At 34.9% G+C, this 19,859-nt stretch overlaps 1 protein-coding gene across 4 annotated transcripts in view; it reads left to right on the top strand.

Moving 5' to 3' along the window:
* Nucleotides 1-19,315, top strand: part of LOC126822603 (uncharacterized) — a 51,254-nt gene extending 31,939 nt beyond the window's left edge. Inside the window, exons 7-13 of one of the 4 annotated variants that reach the window (XR_008788249.1) lie at nucleotides 2,896-2,919; nucleotides 6,271-6,379; nucleotides 7,457-7,584; nucleotides 8,243-8,386; nucleotides 9,052-9,177; nucleotides 10,060-16,590; nucleotides 16,625-19,315. Coding sequence is in view for 3 of the 4 variants with exons in the window: in XM_056101274.1 (XP_055957249.1) it covers nucleotides 2,896-2,919; nucleotides 6,271-6,379; nucleotides 7,457-7,584; nucleotides 8,243-8,386; nucleotides 9,052-9,177; nucleotides 10,060-10,793 (1,265 nt within the window). In the remaining variant the exon portion in view is untranslated. Of the gene's footprint in view, nucleotides 1-2,895; nucleotides 2,920-6,270; nucleotides 6,380-6,507; nucleotides 6,531-7,456; nucleotides 7,585-8,242; nucleotides 8,387-9,051; nucleotides 9,178-10,059 lie in introns of those variants that run through there. The other 3 variants (XM_056101274.1, XM_056101275.1, XM_050551577.2) reach the window with 3 other exon arrangements.
* Nucleotides 19,316-19,859: the final 544 nt, after the last annotated feature.

Raw genomic sequence — 19,859 nt, 5'->3', positions numbered from 1 at the left:
ATTGAACCATATGCTAGTCCCAAAATGACCTAGTTTGTGTTGAGTGGACGTTAAACCCCATTTCTTCTTCTGTGTTTTAATCAGATTGAGTTTTTTTTGGTCATGTATTCATCTTGGTATTACGGCTATTCTATTAAAATTATCTGGCCCCGAGTTCACAAAGCATTCTCAGACTTAAGTTAAGAATTTACTCAACTTTCAATCACTGTTTATGAGAAATATCTTTGATCCAGAAACACAAAACTTTGCACATAGTTTCTTATTGATGTATTTCTTACATTAAAACAACAAAAGTTTTATAAAGGAGAACAATTTTGAGTAAATTCCTAAATTAAGTCTGTGAATGCTTTGTAAACTCGGGGCCTGAGGGGAATGACATCAATAAATGGACGCTACATCTATCCCCTGCCTCTAAGCTGTGAATTAATATAACAAGATTCAATTTAATGGAATACAAATTACATTAAAGTTTATTACTGGTGATGTTTTGACAAGAGTTTTTTTCTCTTTATCTTTCTTTGCCAGAAATAAACTTTAAAGTAACTTGTATTTCATTTAATTGTCACATGTTCTTATTTAGTTACATGTACTAAATGCCATCAGAACTACCAAGATGAATATTATAGTTTTATACAAGAAGTTATTTCCTGATTGTTTCAAGCACCAACAGATTTTGTTTGTTGTCACACCTAATTTGTTCATTTTTAAGTTTTTACCACAAATTATGTAACAAAAAGTATGAAAAATGTCATAATCATCAATTAATATTGCAATTTTATAAAAAAAACTTTTATTTATTAAAAACTTCAGTCTCCAAGCGTTTACATTTCAAACACAGAATTAAACTGTTTTACAGTTATTTTAGGAAAACCTTTTATTTATTAAAAACTTCAGAATCCAAGATTTACATTTTAAACACACAATTAAACTGTGTTCAAGATACAATCCTATCAATCTGGTTAAAACACAGATCTTATTTCGTTTCGTTTTTATAGTTCAAAATTTCGTTTTACTTGTCTTTACTACACTTGGATCTGGAAGAGTTGTTATTTAACTCGTGTTCTGAATGGTGTCGGGGATAAGCCAATGAAACAGTCTGTCACGGCGAGCTTTAGGCGTGTTTTGCACTGAACTGTGGGTAATCAACTAGTGATATCAATGCTGATTGGTTAATCAAATGTCTGACATCATAGGGTCATAAGTCGGTCTTTTGACCCCTGACGTGACCTATCGCTATAACTTGTCAGATCTTCATGTAGTGTAGGTCATCGAAAGTATAAAAAGCCGAAACGAAATATACATCTGTATTTTAATCAGTTTACAATCCTATCGGTGTGAATCTTTGATAAAACATGATATCACGCTGGTCATACTGTACTTTTGTTTTTATTTATTTATTTTAAGGATATTTTTCATACTACACCTTTTCAAGATACCTGAGTTTATATGATTTGTTTATGTTGTTCACATTTTACGTACCACACCTTTTCAAGATACCTGTGTTTTTATTTGTTTATGTTGTGGACATACTGCACCTATTTAAGATAATTGGGAGGGGGGGATGCCCGAATGGTTAGCTCGTGCGTGTTGTATCATAAGGTCTGTCATTGAGTCAACTGGTGTGGTTTCGATTCCCTGATTGTATGTGACAAGAAGTAGAGTCATCTGTCCAATCATCGGCCTCGATGTTTAAACCTGTTAACTCATGAAGCCGTTCTATAAATATAACTTATTGTCGTTGAACTGTAATTTGAAATTGATCGATATCTTTAAACTGTCTGTTATCTGCCTGTCGTCATGCAGATGAATCTAAATGGATCAATCTGTTAAATTATTTCTTCTAGAGTTATGGCCCTTTTTTCTCTTTGTTGAACCTTATGAATAATGAAAGTTATCCTCTGATGTGTATGAAATTTATATGCATCATTTGAATTAGTAAAACAAAAAATAATTTTAAATTTCAGCAATTTCCTCTAGTTTCTTCTGTTAAATTATTTTTTTGCATGATTTGACTGATAGGTGAAGGAACAATAATATCTTGAATTTTATTTATGAATAGTTATCGTATTACTTAGATATGCCTCGACGTTTAACATTTTCTATGAAACTATTCTTCAATTTTGTCTTTTTCTCTTTTTAAAACTTTCTTTAACGGGTAGTCAATCTTCATTCCATGCGTTGCTGAAGATACTTGAATTCATGAAATCATGAAAAAATTGTCAGTACCCTAAAAGCGAATTGTTTCAATTTGGTATTTTGCAAATTGCGACTTTGACCACCAACAGTGTGAACCCTGGGTGAAATGTTGGCTGTGATAGTTTATATGTTCGTAATTACGGTGAATTCGAAAATCAACTGGCATATTCTGTATTTTAATGGAGTGAATGAATTAATCATACATTATACCCTGCCAGGGTTCGCACACGTTAAACATACATTATGTAAGAGCTAAATCTGTCTATTACAGGTCTTTCTTTAGGCCTGAAATGTTATCTAAATTATTAATAAGACATTTATCAACATGAAAAGAGCATAATCAACTCTCGATAGCATCAGATACTCAAGATTTTAACTAGATTAGAACGGTTTGCCATTTAAAACTTTAATTTAAAAATGGGAAAGCGAGGCTAAGTCCGAACCAGTGTCCTGGTTACCACAATGCACACATCGTGTCAAAACTACAAACAGTGATAATTTGGCTCAGAATGAAGTAATTTGAATAAAATTTTCAAAATTTTCATTTTACGTTATCTATTTTTGAGCTGTTATAGCAAGAACAACCAGCACTTTATCTAAATCTTACATAATGTATATTTAATTATTGATGATATAACTAGTTTATTTACAAAAACAGATTTAATAATTTATAACTATTTAATTTTTAACTTGGATCAGGTATGGATGGTTTATTCGGGTCAAGTAAGTAAAATCTTGCCCAAGGATTTTTACGATTTTGGTTGTCTTGTTTTTTCTTTCAACATGCTTATCAACATTTTTACGGTTAGAACTCCTTGAGACAGCCCTTATTTGTACCACCAACCATCGACATTGTAACTGTCCAATTACGACTCAATTCATTTAATTGTTGGTGTGGACATAGATAGATTTAATTTGCAGAAGAATAATGCTAGGTTCTCACTGTCGTGAGATGCGCATACTCCTCGCAATGTTTCGTTTGATTATTCCTAATCCCACTAAACACTGCTTTAACGAAAGCAAATTTCTGTTTCAAATTATGACTGGTCAATGGTCTGATTAACAACCAATAGCTAACTGCGTTACAGAAGCATTACGCCTAAAACAGAGCTCCAAATTGGATCAAATATTTTTACATAACGTTACGTCACGACTCAAGATTAACCAGTGCATAGCAGAATATTGCAGAAAAACTAATTGCGTGACAAACGAGGCTATCAAATCGAAAACAATGTAAACAATACTGTTTGGAGACGAACATACTTTCACAGTTTTTAATACCTTAAATCACTATCCAAAGTTTTAGGGAAGACCCCAGATTAAAGAAGGGGTGTCATGTTGCTGTACTTGGGATAGATTTGATTGAACGGGAAGAATAGACAAACTCCCTCAAAAGCTCAAGTATCAGAAGCCAATCCAGCAATGGCCGTAGAGGGATTTCTCAGGCCATTGCTTCAGGAATATGTGAGATGCATTACGATAGGATTGCCCCTATTGAGTCCATGATCTACTATGTTCAGATACGTTTGAATACGTTTCATTATGATCAACACGTTTGCGACGACTGACCTCAATATATGATAAGACTTAATAGTATTACCACGATTACTCCATGATTTCATTCGTGGCATGAATCGTGATAGTGGGAACCTAGCAAAGCGGAAATGCTGCTGTTGCATTTTATTCTAAAAGTTAAAGTGAAAGGAAGTGAAAATTCAATTAAATATAATGACATTGTTCTTCACGTAAAAGAATCCTTTGGGGGTCACAGTGGCTGAGTGGGTAAGACGCTGGCTCGCTAGCCTGGAGGTCGGGTGTTCGATCGCTTTATTGGCCGAGAAAGTTCATCCAGATTTACCGGTGTGGTTCCCCCTTGTCAGTGATGCACCACGGAGGGCCTGACAAGGACAGCTGTCTAGTTGTTCTGATGGGACGAAAAACCGAGGTCCCGTGTACATATTGGCGTGCGTACATATTGACAGTTGGAATTCGATATAAGAGTAGGTCGTAGTGCTGCTGTCCGGGAAAAATTTTCCTCGTAGCACGCTGTATGGCGGATGCCCGTCTTCATTAGCCCAGTTCGGAGCAGAACAGTTGGACGTTAAACCCCATTTCATTTCATTTCAAAAGAAGGTAACGCCGTTGTTCAGGCAAAATTCCCCTCGTAGCACATTGCATGACATATATGCCCATCTTCATTCGCCTGGTTCGGCAGAAAAGTAGGACATTAAACCATGTCTCAATTTATTTTATCTGTAAAAATGTTGTTAAATATGTTCAAAAGGTAGATGGATGGTGTGTGGTTTTAGTCATGCTGTGCTGTACTGTGGTTTAAACTTTATTCTCTACTTTCATTTCATTTTCTTCATCTTTTAAAAGTATAGTGTCGTAAAGAATTTTTTTTTTTTTTTTTTTTTTTTAAAAAAAGACTAATTTTCATATTTTGATTTTAAATTTTAAAAAGATATTCTGGTGTGTTGGTGTTTGTTTGTCTTTTTCAATGTACATGTTTTCGCGGCGTTTCCGTGCATGTTTTCGATGGCGAAAAAGATGGTCTATTGCAAATGTAATGGTACCGTTTTTATATAACCAGCGAAAACACGCTCCTAAAAAACGGGCCTAAGGCTTTATAATTAATTATGTGTGACTTCAATAGTTGTGAGCATGAGTGTTCATTAAAATGTTTCAAGCCTCGACAGATTGTTAATTATTAAAAAAAAGCTGTTTTCTTTGTTTAAATTGTTTTTTTATTGTAAACTAAATGTAGCTTGTAAATGAATTGAAGGAATGGTTGCATGATGGGATATGGGATAAAAAATATGGCATATTTATAAAGGTGGAATTTTCGTAGAAATTAGTTTATCTTCCAGTAGCCTTGGTCATTCCAGACCAAATGTTCTCCGCCTTAAACTGAACAAACTAATGTGAATTATGCACACAGTTCTAATCAATCAAAAATATATGTCTTTTGATTGGTTTAGATTCGGTGATAAGTATAATGGGTCGTAATTTGTCCCGACCAATCTTCGTCTCATTTGACATGGAATCAATTGGTGCAAGAGAGTTCGCAACTAATCCATAAATGTCATAATTTATGGATAGGTTTTGTTTAGACTGTCTTGGAACAATTAGATGTATTATACATGTTATTTATTAAGGAAATTATCTGATCCACAAAATTGTTTCTGTAACAATATTAATGCATCAATTCATTGTTCATATTTAAAGGCTGGAGGTCGGGTGTTCAATCCCTGCATTGGCCGAGAAAGTTCATCCAGATTTTCCGGCGTGGTTCTCCCTTGTCAGTGATGCAGGATGGAGGGGCTGACAAGGAAAGCTGTCTAGTCGTTCGGATGGGACGAAAAAACGAGGTCCCGTGTACACATTGGCGTGCACGTAAAAGATCCCTTGGCAGTTGGAATTCGATATAAGAGTAGGCCGTAGTGCCGCTGTCCGGGCAAAATTTCCCTCATAGCACACTGTATGGCGTATGCCCGTCTTCATTAGCCCAGGTTAGGAGCCGAACGGTAGGACGTTAAACTCCATTTCATTTCATTTCATTTCATTTCATATTTAAAGGCAAACAAATATAGTTTTACAGGACAAATTTTTAACCTCGCTAAATTTGACCTAATAATTATGGAAGTGTGTAATTATTACGGATGAAAACGGACATGTGGGCAGGTCATGAGAAACAAACAATTAATTAACCACAGCCTAACACATTTATTATTATTATTATAATCTGTGTGTTTGTATCTCCTTCCACTGTAACCTGGGTATCATTTAATCTTGTGTATTTAACATTAATTTCTTTAACATTCATTCAATATCAATCATTGTTTAAAATCCGTAAAAAATGTTTAAAATCAAGTACAAATTAGATGATTTGGGGTGATTTTAAATGATTGGCAGGATTTGTTAGAATGAAATTCTTCCGATTTCAAAATGGCCGGTCAGTTTTACCAGATATAAACGAAGAGTAACTTATCTCTGGGATGAAGATTGACTTGTAAGTTGACTAATATTTGATTATACAGAATATTTGTGACATTTTAATATTGTTATTTTCAGGTTTCAACAAAGAAGATTTAAGACCTCAATCAGAGATTGTACGAGAAAAATTATTACATATTTTAGAATCTGCATATCCTAATGTTTTAGCTGTAGAGGATTTAATCAGGTAGCGTTCATTATGTTAATGATTACTGTTTGTGGGAGGTTGGGGTGGCTGAATGTTTTAGCTGTAATCAGGTAGCTTACATTATGTTAATGGTCTCGGTTTGTGGGAGGTTTGGGTAGTTGAATGTTTTAGCTGTAGAGGATTTAATCAGGTAGCGTACATTATGTTAATGATCACTGTTTGTGGGAGGTTTGGGTAGCTGAATGTTTTAGCTGTAATCATGCAGGTAGCTTACATTATATTAATGATCACTATTTGTGGGATGTTTGGGTGGTTGAATGTTTTAGCTGTAGAGGATTTATTCAGGTAGCGTACATTATGTGCATCTGAACACTTTCGGTGAAAGATGTGCTATATAAATGTATTAAATAATAAAAATAATAATAAAATCATACACTTGTACGTGACAAGGGAAGGGTCACCTGTCCAATCTCATGAGTTTTCTCCATGTTCTCTGGTTTCCTCCCACTGTGAATAACGCCTACGCCCATGCACTTAACATTAAACCATATGTTAGTCCCGAAATGATCTAGTAGATATTAAACCACATTTCACACTATCTGTATATGTTTAAAGCTGTTTTATTTGTACTTTGTCAAATAAATCTTCGTTTTATTCATCTGAAATAGGAAATAAAATGGGGTTTAACGTTCTAATCTCCTGAACTGCAACTGGTCTAATGAAGATGGGCATACACCATGCGGTGTGCTATCAGGGGAAACTTTGCCCGGACAATGTGAGATAGGAACAAGGAATTGATAAAATGATTTGGAAAAAGGAAATGAAGTGAAATTGGGTTTAACTTCCTACGGTTCTGCTCCGACTGGGCTACTAAGGACGGGCATACACTGTACAGGGTGCTATAATGGAAATTTTGCCCAGAAGCAGCACTACGGCCTACTCTTATGTCGAAATCCAACTGCCAAGAGATCTTTTACATGCATGCCATGATTAGACAGCTGTCCTTGTCAGGTCCTCTAGGAAGGTCTGAATAGCTCTTAATGAATTCTGGAAGCAAAATGTTTCAAAAGAATAAACATAACCATAGTTTATTAAATATTTGATTTTGTGTTCCAGAATAACAGCATCAGATGAACATATTGTAACAGCTCAGCTTGAAGAACTTAAAACACGAGAATTAGTACGAACATTAGAAAATGGTGGCGTTGTTCGTCAAGTACTTGATGAAAAGACGGGAAAAACTGGTAATAAATCTGAAACCTTCTAATGCTACTTTACCTACATATTAGATGAATGGTGGGGAACGGGGATGGGGGTGGCGCGAATTGTCTAGCGTGTGTGGTTCACATCATTATATTTGTCATTGAGTGAAGTGGCTTTAACCAGAAGTAGTGTTACCTGTCCAACCTCATGGGTTTTCTCCAGGTCTTGGTGGTTGGTTTGGTCTAGTGGGTTAATGCATGTGCATGATATCACAAGGTCTGTCATTGAATCAAGTGGTGTGATTTCGATTCCCACTCTATTACGTGACAAGGATTGCCTGTCCAACCACAACCACATGTGTTTTCTCTGGGTCCTTCAGTTGCCTCCCACTGCCAAAGACCCCTACGAGCAAGTGAATTATTCAAACCATATGTTAGTCCTGAGTTGACATAGTTTATCTCGAGTGGAGGTTAAACCCCATCTCTCTCTCTCTCTCTTTCTCTCTCTCTCTCTCTCTCTCTCTCTCAGTTTCCTGCAACTGCTAAAGACCCCTAAGCTCAAGCAAATTTCGGAAATGGAATCTAACCCTATATTAGTCACAAAATGACCTAGTTTGTGTCGAGTGGACATTGAACTATATTTCTTTCTGACAATCCGCTGTTTGTGACTTGATGATAAAGTGTGTATTTTATATTACAGAGGTAGAGGTAGTGAAGAATATGCCTATGATGGCGACTAGTGATCAACCTACGATAGCCATTATTACAGCATTATATTGTGAGAAACTAGCCATCGACTCCATGATGGAAAATAAAAGAACATATGTTAAATATAAAACTGAAGGTACGATTAATTGGTTGTTTGATTTGTGAACCATCCAGTAGTGCTTACACATATATAAATGGGGGTTGGATGGCCGAATGGTTAGCATGTGTGCGCTGTATCATTGAGTCAGCTGGCAACCCATCCTTTTGACTCCTATTGGAAATATTTGTAATATAATGGTTTTGATCTTGTGGAAGAAGGGGTTGATGTTACTGATTTCTTCATCGGAAATGTTCTACATAGTATGTAGAGTCCTTCACGTTTATAAAATTATGCTGGAGCCATAAAAAGCTCCTTCCAATTTCAAAAATTAGTAAATAGCTCCCATAAAAATCTCTTCTTATATTGCAAGAGTAATTCTACATTTTTTTTTTAATTAAGGAGAGCCAGTTTGTATTTATGCTTTAGTCTTGTTTAATATTTGGTGAATATGTTAGTGTTAGAATCATCATCATCGGAACTGTTAGCTCGAAAGCAGCAGTTCAAAAATAAAACAAAAACTGAAAGTAGTTTTGTTAATCTCAGTATCGCAAAGTAAAGTCGAGGTGCTTCGAGAGGCACAGCTGCAAAAGCACACCTTAGACGTGAAGGACTGTATGTACGGGTGAATATTATATTATATTTACAGGTGAATCTAAATGACATAGATTGTGTCGATTGACCTGATTTTTCTCTCCTTTCAGGTGAATCTAATGTGTATACTCTTGGATATATTGGTGGTCATAAAATTGTATCAACTAAGTTACCCGCTATAGGTCATGTTCGAGCTGCTCAAATATCCTCTGGTAATTCTACAACCAGATTGTTAGGTAAGTCTACGTCTCAATATCTTTATTTTTTTGTCCCATTGTCAGTGGTGCAGGATGGGAGGCCTGTAAAGGAAAAGAGACGGACAACTGAGGTCCTGTGTTTGGATGACCCGATAGCTGTTATGTTACAAATATTTATCCAACCTTATGCAAATACATGTTCCTTCGCGTAACCTCCAGTCATACAGACTTCATCAGTATGTTGCCAAAGGTGAAATCATTTAGATACAGATTGTTCTCAGTGGAACAATCTTCCAGAAATCATTAAATGGAGCATGGAGCAGGATGCAGGGTGGGTCGGTGGAGGCATGACAAGGACAAGTAGCTTGAAACTGCAGAGGTCGCATGTTTGATCCCTGCATTGGCCGAGAAAGATCATCGGGATTTTCCAGTGTCGGAGGGCCTGACAAGGAAAGCTATCTAGTCGTTCTGATGGGACGAGAACCCGTGCACGTAAACGATCCCTTGGCAGTTGGAATTCGATACAAGAGTAGGCCATAGTGCAGCTGTCCGGGAAAAAATTCCCTCATAGCACACTGTATGGCGTATGCCTGTCTTCATTAGCCCAGTCAGAGCAGAACAGTAGGACGTTAAACCCCATTTCATTTCATTTCATTAAACTGCAGTCATGTATTTACCATTGACAGCACATTAAAGTTAGCTTTATTGTTCCTCTCTCAATATTAATACCATTATTTGTTTTTGTTGCCATGCAGATATCTCTTTCTTTTAACCAACTTAAGAATTCTAAAGTTTTCAAACATTTAATTTGAGAAATATGGAAGTTTGTGAGACTCAATTAAGTTTATAGATGTAGTAACTAAATCAATGTCATCCATGTTATTGCATAATATTAATACCATTATTTGTTTTTGTTGCTAGGTGGATTTCAGAATATCGAGCATGTATTTATAGTGGGCGTGGCTGGTGGAGTTCCTCACTATACAGATTACTATAAACATGTCCGTCTGGGTGATGTTATCCTCTCAAGACAAGACGACAGAGGCTACATCTACTACTACTGCGACAAAATCCTGAAAAATAAACAAGGTGACGTTCATTATAATCTGAAAACGTGGGCGCCCCGAGACCTGGAACTCCAGAAAATAACGGAGAAGATTGAGCAAGCTCAGAGATCCAACCCGAACCTGGCATCATGGGAACGTTACATGTTGGAAGGCGAACAGGTTCTTCAAGGTCAAGAAACGAACTTCGAGCGTCCTCCAGATAACACTGATCGTCTTTACATGGATCTCGGCGAGGATCAGGTCATCGAGGTTCAACATCCATTCCCACCAGAGGGAGCTGTTGTCCGAGAGGGAATGCCTCGACTTCACTATGGAGTATTTGGTGCCGGAAGTCGTGTAGTTAGATCCGATGCCACGAGATTAGATTTCGCATCGCGATACAACATCTCCGCATTCGATACAGAATTCGATCAAGTTTTAGAATCTATTGTTGGTAATAGGAAGGACAGTTTTATGATAATTCGTGGAGTTGCTGATTATTCCGATGGATCTAAAAATAAAAAATGGCAGTCGTACGCGGCTTTAGCTGCTGCCACGGTTACCAAGACAGTTATCAAATCTATCGGTAAATCCCGAATAGATCAGTAATCACGAATACAATCAACTTTTATACTCAATATTTAAACCATTACATCTTCAAGTGAGTTCATATACAACATTATCAGGAATAAATATTGGTGTTCTTTATACTAGATTCATTCTAAATTGTCTCCATCAGCTTTACCATAAATTGTAATTTTGCTCGTTCTACTAAATGAAGGTATATTTGTTAAAATAAAACCCCAATGCATCTTGAGTAATCCCTTTAAAACAATCCCTTTGATTGGATTCTGGAGCGGCAAGCCTCTGATCGTGATATGATTCCATAAAACAAGTACAATATCGTGAAAGTTGAACCTCTAAAAGGTACATCAACCCAAAACTGGTTCAATTCTGTTCATTATTTACAAAGATATAATGAACTAATATTCCATCGATCTATGCAAAATACGGTCATCTTTATGTTTTGCAAAATCTAATTGATAGTCCTGTTTTTGTTCTGATTGAATCCAGTCCAGGAGATTGTCGAATATTGGGGGTTTGTTTGGCTGAAAGGTTAGCATGTGTGCGCTGTATTATAAGGTCTGTCATTGAGTCAACTGGCAGGGTTCCAATTCCCCGGTTGGACGTGACAAGGAGTAAATCTCAGGGTTCCAATTCCCCGGTCGTACATCTCTTCATGAATATTGCCCATCCAACATAATGAAGGTATTTCAATTGTAAAAGTCGGAAAATCATTTGATTTGTAAAAAGGGAAAATTTGTGATTTAGCAAAAGAGAGATGGCTAAGCTTGGGATTTTGTATAACTGAATAAATTATCATTATTTGTCTAGAAAGAGAAAATTCATAATTTGTATCTAATCTGTTGGAGACAATTTTTTTTTACAAGACTGTAGCTGATTTTTTTAACTTGCATTAGACATTTATAATAAATAGAAGCTATATATTGTGACTAACGTTATTAAGGTATAAATAATCTTTAAGCCAGATTACATGTAACCCGTGATGGCAGAATGAGAGAAAATAAAATGTGAAAATAGGTTAAGAATATCTTTTAATGATATAACATGAACAATTTAGTTTTGACAAAGAAATCAAACTAAATTACTCTCTTTAAGATAACCTAGGAAATAGAAACTTATGGATTGATTCCTGTATTCACAACTGATTAGAAATAATATATGGATATAAAACAGACATGACAGGGATAATTGATTGTAAGTTTCTCCACATTCTGAACATGTGATCCAGAATCCAATTCTGTCAGTCCCATTTAACAGATGTTGAGTAGACTCTGAAGTAAAACACAGCGAACATGTCTCTCATGTTGTGATTGGTTGTTCTTTTTCATATTCGATAGGTGCATGTTCGTTGCTCGATACTCTTGCATTTACCAGATTTTCAGCGTTCATGGGACAGAGAGAATTTGGTCAAGTATCGACAATGTAACATTGTGACGCTATTATCCTAATGTCATATCAGGTTGATTAAGATTAATGAAAAAATTTATTGAAATATTGAAAGAAGAATCATGAATTGTTTTTTTTTTGTTAGAATGAAAGAAGATGACTTTGTTATATTTTTATGAATTATTTTTTCACAATTAAATGATTAGAAATGGTTGTTGATTTTTCTGTTAGATTATATTTTGTTAAAAAGATGAAAGAGAATCTTGTTCATTTCTAGAACTACATGTTATAAACCTTATTTTGATCCTTAAAAAAAACATAGATTTTGTTTGAATTAAAACAAAGATTATATTAAAGACTTGATGCATCATTTAGCGCTATCGGAATCCCCTGTAAACTACAATATTGTTAGAGTTGAATCTCTAATAGGAATATCAATCTAAAAATGGTTCAATCCAGTACTTACAAAGTTATAATAAATTGAAATTTCATCGATCTATGCTTCTTGAGCGTAACAAGACACCGCTATCTTTTGTTGGTAGCGAAGAAAGCTGATTTTGTTTTCTTAAACCTATGTTAAATCGATCCAAGTGCATATTAAACGAGGAAATTTGATATTTTTGGCGAAAATACAAATGATGCATCAAGACTTTAAGAATAAGTACAAGCTTTGTATATATATATATATATTTGTTTAAAATCTGGCTTCCAATATCAATCAAAAACTTTAGATTTAAAATTCTAAGTTTATTTATTTTCTAACATACTGCTTAATTGTTCCTTGCTATATTATTGTAATTAGATATAAAGTAAATTGTTTCTTGCTATATTATAATTAGATATATTGTTGAATTGAATTTATTATCACTGCATGCTGATTTATTATATTTCTATTTATGTTGTTAAATATACAGGTTATATATACATTATACACTACAGCTTGGGTATCGTTTAGTTCTGCAGTTTTAGCAAGAGTTAATTAGTCTGTTAATACAGAAACTCTCACTTGAATAGCACAACTACACGATACCCGAGTTGAAGTGATAGTTGCTTGTTGTTATATGTTGACTTTCCTGTACCTTATAATCCAATCCATTCCTTTATTACATTATATTATAACCAAATACAAACTTTCCCCACAGTCTATTCAGATGAAATTTAAGCTCTTGGATTAATATTTGATTAATGCATGTTGTGTATATTTAGGAAAGCTTGAGTTTGCATCTAAGGATTTTTTGAAGAACACTTTTAAAAGCCTTACACTGGGAGGTGACTTAATTTTGATTCATGATAGAAAAAAACCCTTTATTATTAAGTTTTTTTAAAATCATTTTATAAATGGAATGAACCCAAGTTATGCTGGGACTTTATTATTACACGCACTGATGACAGAGTCCATTGACTTCAAACTGAATACAGCAAGCCACTTATATATTACATTACATATACTAGAAGATCCCTGCTTATTGAACCCTGATTTAAAGGGAACTGAATGGTACTTTTATTCCACATTCCAGTTATATAATGTGCTCAATTAAAATAAGACATTAAAGTCTGAAACAGACAATACTGAAGTTTTGAATATTAGTTCCAAGAACTTGATGATTAATTATTATTAGAATCTTTGAGCTTACAATTGTTGTATGATTAATATTATTGTTACCATGTGCTTGCATATGGAGATAAAAAAAATATAGGAAGCGCAGTTGGTCCCATTATTGTAACCAATAGTAACCACAGTTCTGTTGTTGTATTTGTGAAAATACTAGTATAACCACAGGCCTCTGTAACGTGGAAAATCTCTTTCAAAAATAACATTAAGCTGTGACTAAGTATAATGTCTTATTACGTTCATGTTCAAGTGAGAATAGAGAGGTTTTGCAACTTAACTGTTACACTCACATTTATATTTAGATAAGTGTAAGTGGAAACTGTACATAATGACGTTTCGCTAAATTCACACTTACAGTTACACATAGTAGGTGGAAACACAAACTTGGTCCACTATCTTGATAGGTGTTCATCACAGATAGATTGTTAAAGATGAGATTAGTAAAGCACGCACATGATTTGTCTCAACCTCTTCTTGTTTTATCTTCTCTGTGGATTTAGTTCATGAAAACCACAATTCAGAGAAAATTTATGGACTAGATTATAGAAATTAAACAAGGTTTAGCTACGTGTTTTGAACATACAGTTAGGGAGGCTGCTATCTGTCGGACACACTTTTATGATGTGCGCTTCACGTCATACGTCACAAAAACTGATCATGTTTAATCGTCTAAGCATAAGTGTAAATGTAAAGTTGCGAAACCTCTCTATTATCAAATTCAGGCACCTGTGGTCTAACCAGATAACTATGTTATTTACTGAAGCATATACTTCTAAATGGCCTAGAAATATTATTACAGAATAGAATTGTTATTTGCCGGAAATGAGCCTCGATTTGGCTAACCTGGACTAACAGGCAAAGAAATTGACTGGCGAGTGAAATTACTTGTCATTCAATTTAAATGCCATAAATTAGATACTTCAAATAATTTAACCTTAAAATACAATATATACGGTTAAATTGATCGTTTTAAAGATTGGCAATATCGTAATATTTCTACTTATCTCTTGATTTTAGGTAAAATTGTAAAATGAGGATCCGATTTGTATATTCTGCTTTTACTGTAATTAACATTTATATATCTATGCATTTTTTATACTGAATATATAGGTATCTTACTATTAATCGAAGACGCCGTATTTATACTAAATATAATTATTTATAATTCCTGATTTTTAATTTGATAAATGATGCTTTTTGAAATGTCCAATTTCATGTCTTTGTTACGACGACGTGTCTTGATAAGTGATATGGCTTGTACGTAATGCTCCTTCCTTTGAGAGGAACCATTCATTTTTAGTTGAATTTCACCGTTGCCTATACAAACTGAAATGGTGTTGAACATCCTACTGTTCATCGCCAACAGTGCATAGCCTAAACAAGTGATATGACTTGTACGTAATGCTCTATACTTTATTAGGACCCGTTTCTAGTTTAATTTCCCCATCCATACACATGTAATGTGGAATGCTCCATCCTTTATGAGGACATGTTTCTAGTTCAACTTGTAGCCTGTACATGTGTTGTAGCTTGTACCTAATTCTCCATCCTTTATGAGGACAGATTTTTAATTTCACCATCCATACACAAGTGATGTGGAATGTTCCATCCTTTATGAAAATATGAAAACATGTTTCTAGTTTTACTTGTAGCCTGTACAAGAGGCAATTCTCCATCCCAAATATCTCTTCTATCTCGACAGACAGATAATAAAAAAAACAAATTTCAAAAATTTAATTTCGTGGGGGGGAAAAACCTAACACCAAATGCGTTTCCCATTCTTCGTATATTGTGGTATGGGTCATCCTGAGATTAGCTATTACAGTAATATCCCAGAATGGTTAGAGCGTGCGCATTGTATCATAAGGTCTGTCATTGAGTCAACTGGCGCTGTTTCGATTCTACAGTTGTATGTGACAAGGATTAGGGTCGCCTGTCCAACCTCGTGGGTTTTCTCTGGTTTCCTCCCACTGCTAAAGATCCCTACAAGCAAGCGAATTATTGAAATAAAATTGAACCATAGGTTAGTCCCAAAATGACCTAATTTTTGTCGAATGGACGTTAAACCCCATTTCTCTCTCTCTCCCCGCTATTAAAATAATATCTGAGACCACTCTTTGCCGTTCTATTTTATTGTGACATTGTGACGAGACTAGAATTAAACATGTGAAGCAAGTGTACCATGTATGATATCTGCTTACAGTTAATCTGTCCATTAACTTCTCCAACAGGGTTGACAATCTTCCAGCCATATTGTATTTTAGTTACCATAGTTACACTGTAATATATTGCACTTTTAATTTAATAATGAATGAAATTTATTTTTGCTTGCCAATATTACAACAGTATTTACCTGCACAGACAATTTAATTACACACCTTTGTCATACTGTCATTCAAAATGACAAGTTTTTCTTCTGATTATTATGCTAATTAGACACGATGTTGCCGTGCAGAGGTTTGGTTATGCCCAGGGGGGCCAACTTCTTGATTATATGTACCGAAGATTTCAAGTACTCTGAAGACACTTTAAATATGTCTTAACAGATGAAATAAACTTTGAATTAAGTAGAGATGTCAATGTTGTAGAGAAATAGGTAAATACTGACTGTTGGAACAAGATTATTACTAGTGAGATGTTAATAGCCTACCTGACAGTGGAGGAGGCTCATTTTTTCATTCGTTCATGAGACTCAATGATAGAAAATTACTATAGGTACAAGGTTATCACCAGTGAGTTGCTGATAGCCTACCCGACAGTGGAAGAGGCTCTTACTATAGGTAGAAGATTATCACTAGTGGGTTGTTGATAGCCTACCTGACAGTGGAAAAGGCTCAACGATAGACACTTACTATAGGTACAAGATTATCACCAGTGGGTTGACAGTGGAAGAAGTTTGTTTAATCTTGTTAAACATCCGCTTCCCACTGAGATTTGTAAATAGTTCATATATCAGTTCCTGTAAATCTGTAAATATGCACACTGCCATTATAGATTATAGATTTAACTTTTAACAAAGAATTTAATAGAGTAGAAGCGTTGTAGAATCTAGTTTATGTAGTTTGATCATTACTGGCACAATCTCACTTCCGCCCCACCCCTCCTCCATTTCTTGCTTCTTTAAAATAAAACTATTATTGATTAACAATGCAGTGTAATTGATATGCTAAACAAGTACCACTGTACCATGGGCCAGGAATTGAATCTTGATATCATCGCATCCATCTTGGAATTTTGACATACATAAAATCGAAGCATGTCGATCAATGCGCAATTGTCAAAGGAACAAGCCATCTTGGAATTGTGACGTACAAAAAATCGAAGCATGTCGATCAATGCGCAATTTCGGAGGAACAAACGTGCCAAGTTTCATGTTGATCGTACATGTTTTGGCGGAGCCTTAGTCGTTATTGGTAGAGCATCGCCCCCAATAACAACAAGACCAAGATGAGTGGTTCTTTGGTTCCAGTTCCTGGTCCAGAACCTAATCATATAAACCTTTTCTTACGTTGTATTTTGTAGATTATAAAACCCGAGAATTATATACTGTAATATTTTATACCGTTGATTATATAATTCCCTGGTTTCAGTTATAACGGCCTTAGATTTAAAAACCATTTGTGCATTAATTATTTATTTTATTTACCAATGAATTAACCATTATTATACAGTGTCAGCTTTATACTATATCTATTTAATATTAATTCATATCATCTGTTTGTGTAAATGTTTGCAATATTGTACTTTCAAAATTGGTTTACTGGTTTTAAGGGGGGCTGGTCGATATGGAGTCGAAGCAGTGACTATGACGATGATTTTCTCGAACTCCATGGTGGGGGGTTGGGTGGCCAAATGGTCAACGTGTGAACTTTAGACCATAAGGTCTGTAATTGAGTCAATGACAGATCCTATGTGATCTAAAGCATACACATCAGACCGCCCAGTCATCCTTTTGTATTTTATATGATCTATGTTTAATATTAAACTTCTACCATTCCTTTACCTAATGCTCTATTTATTTCCTGTTGAATATTTATATCCTGGTGTATATCAGTTATACACTGGTGTATATCAGTTATATACTGGTGTTTATCAGATATAGACTGGTGTATATCAGTTATACACTGGTGTTTATCAGTTATACACTGGTGTTTATATACTGGTGTTTATCAGTTATATACTGGTGTATTTCAGTTATACACTGGTGTTTATCAGTTATATACTGGTGTTTATCAGTTATATACTGGTGTATATCAGTTATATACCGGTGTATATCAGTTATACACTGGTGTATATTAGTTATAAACCGGTGTATATTAGTTATGTACTGTTTATATCAGTTATATACTAGTGTATAATAGTTATATACTGGTGTATATTGGTTATATACTAGCAGATTTTGATTATTTTATTTATCATTGATTAATTTCAAACAAAATGAAGTTGAATGCTTCAGAAACAATTTTGTGCATTTTGCCTGGACAGCTGAATTTCAAACTGACGATGGACACTTTTTCTAATTCCATATGTCACAAGTGTGTGACTTTGTGACATAATCAATATTAAAGATAGGAGGTTTTACAACATCAAGAAACAATCCTTAAATAGAAAGGATGATTTAAGGGAAGTGCATAATGTATTTAATAATGATAAGGGTTATTTATGAAATTTTTACATCACATCACAAGAGTAACACAATGTTTTGAATGTTTTATAGTTCATTGTTCTGTCGACTTTTAAATGGAATAACTGATGATGCTTAATTTTGATAAGAATTAGAAATATGCTTTTATATATATATTTAGGTCTATTAATAACATGTTCATGACAAGTGTATCGTATCCTACATGATTAAGCTCAATATTTATTACATCGCGGCTTGCTCCTGTCTATGCTTGAAGTTGCGGATCCAGATAAAGGTCTTGACCTCCCTAAATAACAGTATATTAAATTCACTATTATTCTGTTTCGTTGAAACGTGTAAAGTGGAGTTTTTTGTAGATTGCAGTATTGTCAGATTTCAGTAGTCAGATTGTAGTATTGTCCGTTTGAAGTATAGTCAGATTGCAGTATAGTCAGATTGCAGTATTGTCAGATTGCAGCTGATGAAATTGAATGTTATATATTCGGGTACAGATATGCACCACAAATAACCACTGACAACCTGAATTTTCTAAATTTTGTGCAAGGAGGCTTCCAATCTGCATCTGTCACTGTACACTCGCTGCAAGGTGTTCCAGCGAGGTTTGCCTATTCACAGACTTGATTACCCTTAGTAAACAAGTGAACCCATGTAATATTTATACTTCTTAATCTGGACCAAGGAGAAAGCCATGGTGTGGAATATTTATATCTAGGTACTTTATATTTTGTAATCGTTAATGTCATTAACTAACAATAAAACTCAATGCATCAAATGTGCTTTCTAACCATGATTTTATTTTATATTAGTTATGTTCGGTGCTTTGTGTTTTCACAGATAAATGTTTGTGTTTATTTTCTCCTTGTTTCATCTGTAGAAATAAAATATTCATCTCTTGATAATCAACTTGGGTATTTTTTTTATGATGACAGAAAGGTTCAGCAGTGAGATGAATAAGTGGATTTAGTGTGCTCCAAAGCGAAAGAGAAACAGGGTTTAATGTCCACTCGACACAAATGACTTCATTTCGAGTCTAACATATGGTTCAATTTTATTTTAATAAGTTGCTTGTGTGTAGAGGTCTTTAGAAGTGGGAGGAAACTGGAGGACCCAGAAAAAACCCACGAGGTTGGACAGGCGACCCTACTCCTTGTCACGTACAACCGGGGAATCAAAACCATGCCAGTTGACTCAATGAGAGACCTTATAATACAGCCCGCACGCGCTAAGCATTCAGCCATCCACCCCCACCCCCATGTTCCAAAGCATGGACGCATCCAGTTGTTTATCTCTGATTAGCCTAAGCCGAAAATACCCATATCAACCTATCCAAGATTTTATTCGAACAATCATCTATACCAAGGTAGGACATTCTACCTTTATAAGAAGCCTGCTGGTTTCTGCCTTATTAGGTGAAGGCCTAGCAAGAAAGAGTTTATAGTCATTTGCT

The sequence above is a fragment of the Patella vulgata genome, chromosome 5, assembly GCF_932274485.2.
Source record: "Patella vulgata chromosome 5, xgPatVulg1.2, whole genome shotgun sequence".
In the NCBI taxonomy this organism is placed as follows: domain Eukaryota; kingdom Metazoa; phylum Mollusca; class Gastropoda; family Patellidae; genus Patella; species Patella vulgata.
The sequence above is the reverse complement of the archived record's forward strand: the minus strand, read 5'-3'. Positions and strand labels throughout refer to the sequence as shown.